The following is a 14,295-nucleotide window of genomic DNA, read 5'->3' as shown; positions in this document are numbered from 1 at the left end:
ACTCAAGACACGGATGAGCACAGACTTTGATTTTTCAGCGAAGTTCAACGAAACAGACCCCAAAAATAACACAAAAAAAACAACAAAATATGACAAAAGTTGACTTGAGCGAATGAGACGCATAAAGCAAAGCAGCGAGGCATCAAAGCTTTGTGCGTGATTATTTTGTTGCTTTTTTGTAGACTTGCAATTAGTAAATATCGCGAGGCAGAGCGAGATAGCCCCACAGGTGGACGACATTCAAGCCAAATAAAGTTTAAACTGAGTGCGTGTGTGTGTGTTTGTGAGGAGGTCACACAGAGTGCGACCCGAAGCACTTGACTTCACAGATGCTCAGAGCGAGAGAATAGGAGTATGAGTGGAAAACTTACATCTTTTGGATCTATGGCAGGTGCAAGAGGGAGGGAGAACTATGTACATGTATATGTATATGAAAGAATCTTTGTTTCAATCGATGATGACACACAGCACAGAGTGGCAGGTGCATGGTTTTTGTTCTTTGTTTAAACGAGAGCGCGAACTAGTTCGCCCATTTGCATATTTCCACTATCCGTTTATGGACCGAAGGGGAACTAGTTCGAGATAATAATTAGCATATTCGATCGTTTATGGAGATGGAAGCAGATGTAAAAGCATAAAAAATGTAAGCAGTAGAACCTGGGTAGACGCAATGGATACCCTAACATCGAAGGAATCTACGATATATGAACATGATCAAGTTTATCCCACATGAACTAAATCTATCAGGAAAATATATAATATACCCTTTCCCTATCGTTAACAGAATTCTGATTAGAACCAATGTCTCCCATCCCAAAGGTTACAGTATAATTAATCCATGCACCATATAATGTCGGAAGTTGAATGAAGAATCACTTATTCATTGCAGAACAAAGGAATTCATCATCTGATGAATCTTAATCAAAAAGTTTTCACTGATTATGCAACCAAGTGAGTGCCAAGTGCATTATATACATAATTATATATATATAATTATATATGCATAATTATACATACATTTATATCTAAATACTCCCATGTGAATGCATGTTTTTGTCTCAAGAACAAATTCTCAAAAAAAATGTCAACAGAGAACAAATAGAAAAATAATATAAAAACCGTCATCAGTGGAAATGGAAAACATTCGTGACATGTCGTGGAAAAGGCAGAAACAAATTACAGGCCACAACAGAGACAGCCACAGCAACCAACCAACCAACAGTCGAATAGCCGCACAGAATAAATCGAATCGAAAATAACACACGAGAGTTAGTCATTCTCCAACATCCCCATCCCCTTCCCCTCGTTCCGTGCTGCCTCTCCTGTTGCTCTCCTTTCTGGCCAGGTTTTTGCATATTTAAATTGCAATTTGCACAACACAAAAAATAAGTAACGCAAAAAGCATACAGACGGACGGGCGGACAGAATCGCTGGCTGCACTGCACTGCGATTAAAAATAAATATTTAAAAAAGCAAAGACAACAAATCAGCTCCAAAATATACACATATAAACTTGTGTACGCATTCACACATCCAGACAGGCAATAAATATTTATCCGAGAATAATTCGATGCTATAAAAAACCTTTGACGACTGGAAAGGCTACAAAAAGTTCCTTTCAAAAATATTTCATCGATACAGATCGTACTCTATTACGTTATCGATCTAGAGTAGATGGCAAGTTATGAAGCAAGCAAAATGTATGCAGTTAATGAAACAATTTTAGCGAATATAAGGTCATATGTATATATAGAATACATACATATGTACATGCATATGTCACCTACATACTTATATTCTCTCTGCTAAAATGGGTTAAAGTTTTCGTCAAGTAACCTTGCATTTTCCTCTTATGGTCATGAACTGTCCACTGGCTATGTGCATACATGTGATCTCATATCAATCTGTGGTACAACTCGTATTTATTAAAGTGAATTTTTAATTTTGTGCAAAAATCTCTTTCCATTTTTTGCTTTAAAAAACGCTTTGATTTTTTCCATTTTCTGTGAACATTTTTGTGTTTGTTTTATACTTTTTTTTTGCGCAGTCAAAGCGTTTAATGACCTAATTGCCTGCTTGGTGTTGTATTTGTCGGTGTTTCTGTAGCTGTTTCTGTTGGTGTCGTTGTTTTTGTGTGTTTGCATATTAAATATATGTGAACTATGGATTGGGGACCCCGAAAGAGGGTGAAAGCTGTTGCGTGTGTGAATCGGAAGAGAGAGGATAACCGCAAAGCAAATATAAATATACATATGTATATGTATGTATACATACGAACAGATAACATGGGGATGACCTACAGAGGGATACAACTATTTCATTTTACAAGAGGTAAAAGCACTGATAAACCACCATATAAAGAAACAGTACTACAAAATCGTATTAAATTCACTGCGTTACGGATTAATGGTCTGATCTTTGTTATCTGATAAGAGTACGAGGGCTGCGACGTTTATGATCGGCTGTACCCTTTTTCTCTCGTTGGAACTAGCAATTGGATAATTATGAATAAAAGAGCTTGAAAACCCTACAACATCTTTGATTTTATGTGCCATCAATGTGTCACTCAAATAATCTTAAATTCAACTAAAATCAATTTATGTTAAACTATACTTTTCCGTTAATCACTGATTAAGCGTATAATGGAAACAGAGATATGGAATTTGTAGCGTTCTTTGCAGGTACCCTATGAGAACAGTCATGCTGATGGTTCGTAAATGCATAAACAAAGCCAGTCAGTCAGTCAGTCATACGAAGCTATCATTATCTACAGATAAGCAGGGAAATGGGGAACAAATATTGTCATAGAGCGTAGACACATTTAAATATCGAATAAACGATCGAGAAATAAACCCAAAAGAGAGAGGAAAACAGCAACAAATGCGGTTCTGTTCTTTAACTAAACAAATCAAATGCCTACCGACTGGAATAGGTCAAGCACGGGGTTCATTCGAACTATTCATTAGCAATGCAAATACTTTTCAGCGACACTGTTCGGTGTCCCCCTGCTGGTGGTGCCATATCGGACATCGTAGAGCCTTCTAATCAGTCGAATTACAAATACAGCTACAACTATGGTGTTACCTCCTCCTCCTCCTCGCTTTCCTCATGCTCCTCCTTGATGACGACTTCCACTTCATTGCCAAAGGTGGCGCTGCCAAAGGGTTCATGCGTGGTCAATCCCTCCACTTCGCAGGCATTTGCTGCTCCTCCCACATCCTCCTCGTCGGCGTCCTGTCCAAACAGACGACCCAGATAGAGATCCTCCACGTTGTCATCCTCTTCCGGTCCGAATTGCTCCACCGTGAGACTGCCTGGATTGCCGGGATGCGGTGTGCTGTCATTCAGGGCCGTGGCTCCCTCGCGGTAAGTCCCACTTCCCGCAAAACCGTGGAGCAGGACGGCTAGGCTGAGATCCAGGCTGGAGCTGTTCGGCGCCTGTTGCTGGCCATCCTTCAGGGGCAGATTCGCATAGGGGCTGGCCTGGGGCAGATCGTTGTAGTCCTGCAGATCAGCCAGGTTCTGCTCCCAAATGGACCGCTGCTCCTGCAGCAGATGCGGCGACAGGAAGACGTCCACCTCCGGGGCGGAAGGGTGTCGCATCGAGTGATTGCGATTGGGGTGGCCGGTGGTCATTGCTGCCGTGTCGATGTGGATCTCCCCGAGGCTAGAAGCACCACCAGAGCCAGTGCCTCCCCCCGTGGAGGGTGCACTCGATCCGACATTGGAGTTTCCAGTCGCTCCTCCTCCGGGGCTCTGGAGATCTTGTAGGGCTGCTGTCTGAACGCTGCTGTTGCCAGTCGTATTGTGGAGATTCATCACAAAGGCGCTGCCATTGAATCTCGTCGGCAGCTTGTACTCGCCTCCGCCCCCGACTCCATGGTCGTCGAAGGGCAGCAGATCCTCGATCCGGGGCATCATCTTGCGGTTGGCATACGGATTCTGGTTCATGTCGGTGCGATGCACCGAACGCAGCATCTCCAGCTCCCATCCGTCCCCGTGGGCCAGCTCCAGCTGCGAGTCCCAGCGATTGAGCAGATGCTCCGGATTGTAGTGGAACAGGCTGAGGGCAAGGGCCAGATGAAGCATCCGCATGGCGTGTGTTTTTTTATTTGAGATCATTTTAAAGGGGTTTCTGTTCTGTTTACCCTGAGGTTACAATTGCACCGTGGGTGCGTGGGTGACACGAGGTCTCCTCCTCTTTCCAGCCCCCCGGCCAGACAACAGCTCGATGGCTGCGTCGTCCGGGATGGCAGCCGTTCAATGACGTTTCCCCTCTGCCCGACTCCCTCGGCTTTCTTTTTGCCACGTCCAGAATAATCTCTGCGCAAAATGAACAGAACAGAGCAGAAAATATATTCTTTTTCGATCTCTGATTGCTTGAATCGCAATTCCTGTGTGTGTGCTGCTCTCCGCCTCCTCTTTAATTGATGGCTGTCCTCGTGTTTGTTCTGTAAGTAGACAAAAAATATGTATATTGGAATTAGTAAGCATAACAAATGGTTAACTATAAATAAATAAATATATGTATGCACATGGCCGATGCAATTTGAATGTTCAATGAAAATGCTTTTGTTTCGAGTGGTCGAACGGCCTTTGTCACGTTTGTTACGAATGGAAATTGGCGACGACTGATCTGTGGATATGAGGAAGTGTGGCTGAGAAAGTATGGGTTGACGTGCATTTGTGATAGGAAATGTTTTATCTCCGTCTCGGATTCTTCCTCTCCACAGTTTGAGGTAGCGAATTCCATTGGTTAGAGTGAGAAGTGATGTTGAAATGGCACTGCTTGCACTTGAAAGAAAGTTACTGCTTGTTTGACTTGGGAGACACTAATACCAATAAAGATGTTCTAAATCGCTCTATTCCCAAAAAAATAAGCTTGAATAGAAGGCTTGTAACGTTGCAAAGACAGTTAATCGTTTTGTTTTTCTCTTCCAGAGCCATTCTCTTCCACTACGCATTTAAAATGCCCATGCGTTGTCCTTGTGTGTCTTTCCCCTATTCATTTGCCACCTTCTATGCCCTCTATTAACTCCCACAACAAAAGCAAACGCCAAATCCAAAAAGGAATGACCCAGACACAGACAACGCCGCTGAACTTGAACTTGTTCAAGGTCTCTCGCTCGAAATGTTGCGCACTGCTGCCTGCCGCCAAGTGAAACACCCAATTCAAGGACGGACACAAAGCACGCAGATAAAACAACAACAACAAAGAGCACACACCAAAAATATGCCAACAATTTGTTAGAAGATATAAACTTTCTTTGTTTAAAGCAATTTTCAAAAAGGGAATCTTCACAGGGGTGCGAAAGGGGTTGAAAAAAAAAATTAAACTTGATTAGCGAAAAAAAAACGCAAAACACAGACAAACAGCACGAGGTGAGCATATGATGGAATCCGTGTTCTGAGTAATTGCAGACTCTTGCAAATGCCCCACCTTTAATTAATACGTCTTGAGCAAGCAGTTCTCAATGAATGATGTACAAATACACAAATGCAAGTGTGCGAGAATGATGCGATGTGAGTGGGCTGTGGGTGTGTTTGTGGGAGGGAGAGTGCACTCACCTTTTCTGTCCGGCAGAAAATTTTTGGCCCTGCCAAAAAAAGACGATGCGCTGCTGCTTTTTCTGCTCCTGCTCTACAATGGTAAAAGCTGCGACGCAGTAAATGCTGTATGTGCTGCTGTAACTCTTTCCTCCCCCTCCTTTAGTTCTTTCTGTTGTTCTTCTTTCTCCGCTTTCTGCTGCCGTTTTTTTTGCACTTCTTGCACACACAATGGTGAATGTTATGATGTGTGGCCGCTGCTGTTTACCGTTTCGGTGCACAACCGCCGTTGGCCTTTTCACTCACTCCCCGCAGTATTTTTTTCGGTTGTTGTCGCTTTTAATTTGTGTAAACTTCACTTTCTTTTGCGGTTTTTCGTTTAAATATTCAATTTAATTTGATATTTTTATAATTGCTGCAAGGCACAAAATATTAACACAAAAACATGGATATTCTGCTCGCGTACGTCCTTGAACTTGGCCAAATTAGCTTTCTCTCACTGTGTTTCACTCTCTAATTGATTTGCATTTTCTTTCCATTAATTATTTATAACAATTTGCGTTGTCTTTTCAATTTGCAGCAGTAGCCGCATCTTCTGCTTCTTCTTACAGTCTACCACACGCACTTTACATGCCTTTGCGTATGTGTGCTGAGAGTGCGTGTGTGTGCTTGTCAGGCGGCTGGTGAAATCGTCAAAAAATACCTGAAAATTTAGCTTTGTTTTGCCGTTTTTGTTGTCTAATATTCATTTTTTTTGCCTGCATATTTGTTGTTTATTTCTTTGTTTGCTTTTATCGCTCGTTTCTTTAGTGCTTCGTCTGACTCACACAAGAACACACACACACACACACCCATGCAACTGCTGTTTTTTTCTTGTCCGTGCTCTCGTGTTTCTGGCTTTGCTTTGCACACACACACACACACAAAGGCGCACTTAAATGTGCTGTCGCACACACATTTAATAATGCATTTAATTAAATGCAAAATAATTTATTTTTTTATGTAGAATCAAATCACAAAGCACACACCACACGTAAGGAGAGAAAAACATACGAGTACGAGAATTTCGAAACTTCGAGAAGAGTAGAATGACAGAACGACCGCAGCGCTGCTAGCGCCGGTCCAGCCTTCGCTTTGCACTTTGTATTAACAAATTATTTATCAAAGTGCTTTTTCGTGCATTCGCCTGGAGGTTGCAGCATGTCAGCTGAGCGAAGAGAGAGAGAGAGCGAGTGAGCGCAATGCATGGAAAGAGAGAGTTTGCTGAATAACTGTTGTTGCTAGCCTGTTGGTCGCCCACCACACCACCACAATGAGTTGCACTTATTTTGTGGGGCATGCAACATAACTATTTCACAAGCAAAAACATAAAACAAATCCAATAGGTTTCCCATTTGTTATTCCCGAAAACATCACACACACACACACAGCGAAAGAGAGCACACATGCCGCCTGTACTTCGCACTTTTACGCTTTTTTCTTTCACTGTTATTCCGCTCGCTTGCTAAATTATTGCCGCATCTGCTTTAGCCAACCGTTCGCGTAACCTACGAGCTTCGTGGTCTTTTAGAGAAACGTGTTTGTTTTTCCACTGCTTTCGTGAATTTGGTTGGTTTTCGCAATCTAACGTACCCAAGCCGAATGTGCCGGCCTTTGATGATATTAATATGATTTTGCGCAGCTGTTTTCAGCAAATAACTTTTGTAGGGCTGCTGTCCCACACCTGCATTCAAAGCCATAATTTGGCACTATCACATATTTTTTAATATTGTTTATGGTTTTTGTAATTGTTGTTTTCCACTTGGGTTGTTTGTTGAATTCCGACTCTTCCAATTGGTGTTTGCTCACTTTTGCGTGAGCAAAATATACTAAATATACCGCCTGACCCTCAGAAATATACCAAAATATACTGCAATAGCTTTGATAGCTTTGAGTGGGAGGAAGACGCAATCGTGAGTTTCTCCCTCTCTCGATTTGCTTAAATTAAAAGCTTCAACAGTGCGGCCGCACTTAGTATATGCGTAGTTCCAAAAGCATACACACTTCGATGGCGCCACTCATATGTAGTTGGGGTGTACAAGTACAAGCTTGGGACACGTGGCCATTTGAATTTGTTTCCCGCCCAATTCTTAAATATTAATAAATATAAATGCTTACATATAAATCTCAATATTAATATGGTCAGTGGTCAAGCTGTTTAAAGATTCTCTTGACATTAGCTACTTAAATGTATTAGAAATCCATCTGGCAATCATCATAAACATAATGAATACATGGATAATATCGCAATGACTTCTCTCTTGTGGAATGGCCAGACCAAATTAATTAAGATTGATTGTTCAGATTTCAGATCTCGTACCTTTTTACGCTGTCAACATTTGTGGCTGTAATTATTGAGGGGGGAGGGGCTTACCAGAGTCGTGAACTGGAACTCGCCTCTCCAGGTGAGGTTTTTGGAGGAGTGAACCGTTGGTGTGGGCGGGGTATCCAGAGAGGGTGTAGAGGGGGTAGAGGCCACAGTGGGTTTGATCAATTTTGTCATCTTCGATGGTGGTCCGATGGGCACCCGAACGGTGACCTTCTTCTTGGGATTGGGATTCGTGAGCATGGGCTCCAGCAGGGTCTGGGGATAGTCCTCATCGATGTCCCTCGCTGGGGAGAGGGACTGTAGTCGGGGCAGGTCCTCCAGTTCGAGCATGATTGCGTCTAAACGTTATGCGCAGTCAAAGGGTCAACTGGAAACATGATTTATTTTAATTTATTGAGCTTATCTCTGGGCATACTCGTATTTGAATGTTTTCCCTGTCTTGGGCGAGTCCTCACTGTACTGGCGCTATTAATATTGATAAGAACGCAACGCTCCGATCGAGCCATGTTAAACTTTCTGTTTATTTCTTGATTGCCTCTGCCATTTATTTTATGGTGGAGATTGCGCACACGCACACGCACACACACACAAACTAGCACAGCTCAGCCAGAGATAAGTACAGTGAACACTCATGCAAACATTCGCAGAAATTACTCAAAAGATAGACCCAAGATTGGACCCTCCATCGATAGGGAAAAATCTATATTTATCGATTGGTGTATATTACTCATGCTCGGGGTATACTTTCCAGGCAATTTTCACTGTGCGAATGCAAATTACATCAGCCAAATGTTTGGCAGCAAGTTTTTCCGATTAGATAAGGTTTTCGTATAAATCATACCTCTATCAAGGGGTGGAAACAATCGGAAATGCTTTAAAATTTAATGGCGAAAGAGTCGTGGCATGGTTCATAATGTTAGCTAAGGGTAGTATTTAAATGCTTTGGAGGTCTGATCAGTCTAGCTATCTGAATACTTAGTTCCACATAAGTACATATACATACATACATATGTACATATGTATATGTATGTACATAAATGTTTGTTGATTGGTTCTTTTATCTCTATATGAATCATATGTGTATTTACAGTTGGCAGTTCTTTAATTCGAAGATAGTAGATACGTGGAGTTACTATCGGTTGACACTTCTTTGATTAGAATTCCCATTGATTTTCTATCGCTTTGGTCAGATACATATAAATTCATACATATGTATGTATGTACACATGAACTTATGTTCATACTATACGTATGCCAACTTCCTTCGAAGTTCCTATGAATCAAAACTGTATATCTATGAATGTTTTTAATCTATATTTCCCATATATCTACATCATCGATCAATGGTTATACCCATCCAATCTTTTATTTATCATTACTCATTTCTCTCTCTTTCTTTTTCCAGTAATGAAGACCACCCTGAAGCCAAAATCACCTAAAATATTATCCCAAAAACGCTATTCCATTAAGCTACTCACGAGCATCAACAATTGCAACGCTCACTTGAATATGATTTTATGTGTGGTGCAAAGGTCTTTTCTGGGAATGTCCCCGTCTCTGCTTTTTAAGAGTTTTATGGCCAAAAAGTTAACCGTTCGGAAACGCTGAGATTTCTGGTTTGCTTCGAGTGTGATTCACATGCGAAAAAAACAAAAAACAAGTGCAAAATGCCAGTAAAGTGGACAGAGGTCTGTCTACGGCTCAGTACTATGTCTGGGTCTGTCATCATCTCAAGATTCGAAAAACCGACGCAGACAGACAGAGAGACATAGAAAGAGAGAGACGGGCTGGAAATGAAAGTTTTAGAGATCATAAGGGAGTGTTGAGAACTTCAAAGAATATTTATTCAAGTCATTGAACAAAAATAAGAAAGAACACGAAATATATTCCCTTAAAAAGAGTTCCCGGAGAGACAAAAAGATCTGGGAGAGATCAAATTTAGTGCCACCATCGAGAGAAAACACTGAACTTTGAGCAAATTGTGTTCATAAATGGATAAAGACTTATTTATGGGATTAAGATAGATGTCGAATATTGCATGCCATTCAAGTGTTGATTAGTTGTATTTTATCGCATTAAAATACAGTAGAAAATCCAAGCTAGTGAAAATATAAAGCATATAATTGGTTCAATTGAGTCATTAAACAAATGATGATATATTGCCAGAATGAAGGCACATCAATCAATATGGACAGAGACCTTACATAGATTATCTTTTATTTGTGTGTATTCACATGTATTCTATTCCTGTAAACTCCTCTGTTTTCAAGGCTTCATTTGGGGTTAGGATGTAAAGTTTCTCTGTATTTTCAGGATAGAGTTACCTCTAGCTACATATGTTTGTACACCTGTGGAATCTGTAAATTTCATCTACCATCGGCTGCTCATTGTTTCCATGTATTTGTATTTTTAAATCACGAAATCACACTGCAAAACGTGTTGATATCGAACGGTTGTTTCTTCGAAACCAAGTCAACATTGCAAATCTGTACGTTTTGTGCGACACAAGAAAAATGAAACCTGTTTTCTTAAGCGCTTTTTTATATGATCATACACTTGTAAAATGGGGTAGATGCGCGTGCAGGAGAGGTTCGAGAACATAGAATGAGCTACAGTTGGAGAGAGTTGCAATGATAGAAAGAATAGTTCAATAGTTTTAAGTTCTATGGCTTAGGGCGAAGTCTGCTCCAGAGATCTCCCCTCCTTGTTATCTTTATTCAGGTGTTCGGATATCTCTAAAATTTCCTTGCAAAGTAGGGTAACTATCTTGAGAAATATAAATCCTCTTTTAAATTCGAGTCAACAGATTGTAGATTCTTTCTTAGACTGATATTAGCTCTTCGTCTCTCCGTCTATCAATCTTTTACTCTTCCGCGGGCATCCATCTCTTGGGCAAACAAATGTGTCCTCTTCAGAATCTGCTAAAAGTTTCTCTTAAAAAAATAAAACTTTCTTTTGTTTGAGCGCTGATCTATGATAAAAAGAGACCTGCCATGCCCTTTACCAGAGTATTGTTCGCTTCGGTAGTCATGTAATTCCGTTTTACAGTCTTGTTTATTATTAAATACTTTCTTGTTGTTGTTGTCGCTTTGTTTTTTGCTGTCGCTGGATGCCTTGACGCAGGTTATAATTTGAATAAAACGTTGGAGTAATTAAAAATCAGAAAAAAGAGAGAAAAATGTGAAAAGATAAGTTGAAAACAAATATACAAAGTTCAGAACAAGCCCTGCTGTCCGACAGAACAGAACCAAGATATGTGAAGTACATGTGTAGGAAAACAACAACCATATATCTGTCTCTCAGTACGTTGATGTTGATATTGATTTTAGCAATTAGCTGTCAAAGTCAAATCAACAGGTGAATGGGGTAGATCGAGCGAGGGGCGGGCCCGAAGTGGCTACGAGAGAAAAGTGGAATCCGTGTCTAGGGATCGTCATGCAGTTTGACGTTTTAATTTGCGGTGGGAGAAAATACGTGGTAATAATAAGTAACGATCAGGTCAATATTTCGACTATGTGATACCCGATTTTCAGGTTTTCTGTCGGAGTATGAAATCAAGGCAAAACATCTCTGAAAATAAGAGTGTCAAAAAATGTCTGGAAACCAGAATAGTATTTGGAAGCTTGTTTCATTTGCATTTTCCTTTGATTTCTGCTAACTAAAAGATCCGCAACAATTGGCTATAAATATCCATAACTACCATATCATAATGCTTGGCAATAGCATAGAGTTTTCTTTATTTTCAGGAATGGATTTTAACAGATGATAGTGATTTCAAAATACTTTAAACACGAAAGAACGCACATGTCTAGATCGAAAGCAGATAATACAGAGCCAGAAAATGTTGGGGTTAGGGTTTTAAGTGCTTCTTTACAGCAACTCTTTATTAACGCAATATACCTTTCCTACTCCACGAGGCACGTTACAGAAACTAAATAAAAGTGTTGTCGTGACAAAGTCTTTAGAAGCTGCCGCCCCATAAAAATAGACGGGGCGGAGGTCTCAAAAAGGGTTTATTACGGGCTACATGTATATCAACGGAATCCATAGAGCGTAACACTAGAGATTTTAATGTTTTCAATATTATTTTTGCTATTTAATTGTTGCATACATTATCATTAGCACACACTGACGCACTCACACACTCATGGACGGAACGTGTCAACACAAATACATTGTATGTATGTAGGTTCGGGCAACGAAATTCAAGAGAACAAATTAATGTAAATATTTATTTATAAGGCACGGCAAAGGTTGTTGTTGTGTTTAAACTTTAAAGAGCAGCAAGCACAGCGAACAGCTAGCTAGTAAGAGCTGAAGAGAGGGACGCTGTGATGATGTGGTCATCATACCGGTAAATTGATGCGAAATATGCACACAAGCACACTCGCACACACACGCACACGTGATGAAATGATGTTGTTTTGTTGGCGCTGAGCAAATTTCCATAGAAATGGACACCCACACACACACACACTCAGTTAGAAAATTGGTGAAGTGGTGGGGGGAGAACCAGCAGGGAATTGGCGAAATTAATATTGAATTCAACTTGTTGATTAGAGGAGAGCAAATACCAAGAACACACACTCTTTCCACGCACATGCTAGACCAAAGGTGTATTGCATACAAGGTGAGGTATTTGTATGCACTTGTTCTTTGTATGCTCGTGATGGAGCTCTCTCGTGTTAGCTTGAGCAAACAATTTCGCTATCTTTATAGAGCACACTCCACGAATGTCCCCACCTTGCCTTATCTTTCACCGTGCGCTAGCCTAGACACACGCGCACTCACACACACACACACGATACAGTAGCAGTAGTAGAAGCAGAAGCAGAGGGAGAAGGATGGATGCAGCTTAACGACGCAATTGTTGTTCCCCTTTTCAACTTGAAATTAACTAATTGTAATTGTAATTATTCTCCTTTTTTTACCTACTGGTTTAGCAACACTTTGTTTTTGTTGATGGGGTTTTTCACACTTTTTGTTGTCGGTCTTTTTAAACTTTTAGTTTGCAGTTTTTCAAAAAGCGCGCCGTATCTTCCTCTTCTGTTTGTTTCTTTGAATGGAAAGAGGCAAAGAGAGTATTTGTCATAGGTCTGAATGTAACACTTCGACTTAAGAGCACAATCAGCTGTTGCAGAGAATGGGTATCGGGCGGGAGGAAATCAGGTGTGCGAGCGAGCGAGTAATTCACTGAACGGCGTTTCAAAAAACACTGAAAAGCTCCAACCGAACGCCAACGCTTCAGCTGTTTGTTTCGCTGGCGGCAAAAGAGAGATAACGCACGCGAAAGAGAGACGGAGAGACAGAGAGACAAAGAGCCAGAGCTCAATCGGTCCAAAACAGCAAGCAGATAGATAGCGACAAGTGCTCTGCCGCCTGCTTTGACCGCTCTGCCGGCGCCAATGTTTTGTTGTTTTCGCGTGTCTCAGCGCGTGCTGGCAGCAAGCGGTAGACATAAGCTTTTTATTTCCATTGATCCGCTGCCCCACACCACACCTGGCAGGGTACCAATTAATAGCGGGATGGAATCGATCTCTTCCGCTAAAAGGGGGGCGATGAATCCAAACGACATTGAGCCACGCTTATGCATATGCGTACATACATATGTATGTACATACATACATACATACATACATACATTTACATTTAGAGTGACCAATTGGCTATAGGGTAGGTATTGAAGAGCATTGGTTATTTGACCTGTATATATTTAAGTCTTAGCTATGCAGGGGATGACCCATTTCCAAAGCATAGGCTGGATTACGATCCAGAACAATTTGATAAGCCTAAATAAGGGCACTTTTATGTAATATTAAATGTAAATACATACATATGTATGTACATTGTATCTTTAATGAATAATGAATCCTCTATTCCACATCAACATGCAAAACAAAACAATTAATTTGAGCAATTACGAAACCGATTGGCTCCCGAACCCATTGGTACGAAGCAGAACCAGCGACAAAACATTGAAGAAAACAATGGCATCGAGGGTGCAAAGCAATTTCATCCATAAAGCGTAATGGACACCTGATTGGGTCGTTAAAATGATATGATATTGAACTAGCTTCAACCTTTTGTGTTCAACCACATTATTATATGGAAGGATCCTAACGATTATGTAACTACACAACCAAGTAAATAAAATTTCGATAGGAATGCATTTTTATGTTTTTATTACAGATTAGTTATCGCTTTTATTAATATTCCCATTTGACTTAAAATACATTATGTAAATATATATATATTTATATAGATGTGTATATATCATTTAGCATACAATTAGATTTACGTCTTTAGAGTTTCTCTGCCTGCTTTCATTCCCCTCCTAGATACAATACTCTTCCCTTCCTTCCCTACACAAATTTCCTTAT

At 40.6% G+C, this 14,295-nt stretch overlaps 1 protein-coding gene across 2 annotated transcripts in view; it reads right to left on the bottom strand.

Moving 5' to 3' along the window:
• Positions 1 to 8,260, bottom strand: part of LOC117899082 (segmentation protein cap'n'collar) — a 40,995-nt gene extending 32,735 nt beyond the window's left edge. The window contains exons 1-2 of one of the 2 annotated variants that reach the window (XM_034808852.1): positions 5,569 to 5,917; positions 3,085 to 4,451 (exon numbers count right to left, since the gene is read on the bottom strand). In XM_034808852.1, the coding sequence (XP_034664743.1) occupies positions 3,085 to 4,122 (1,038 nt within the window). In that variant the 5' untranslated portion in view covers positions 4,123 to 4,451; positions 5,569 to 5,917. Of the gene's footprint in view, positions 1 to 3,084; positions 4,452 to 5,568; positions 5,918 to 7,960 lie in introns of those variants that run through there. The other variant, XM_034808853.1, reaches the window with a different exon arrangement.
• Between the last annotated feature and the right edge of the window lie 6,035 nt (positions 8,261 to 14,295).

This window comes from Drosophila subobscura, chromosome O, assembly GCF_008121235.1.
Source record: "Drosophila subobscura isolate 14011-0131.10 chromosome O, UCBerk_Dsub_1.0, whole genome shotgun sequence".
NCBI classification, from domain to species: Eukaryota; Metazoa; Arthropoda; class Insecta; order Diptera; family Drosophilidae; genus Drosophila; species Drosophila subobscura.
Note: the sequence above shows the minus strand (reverse complement) of the source record. Positions and strands in the feature narration are given on the sequence as shown.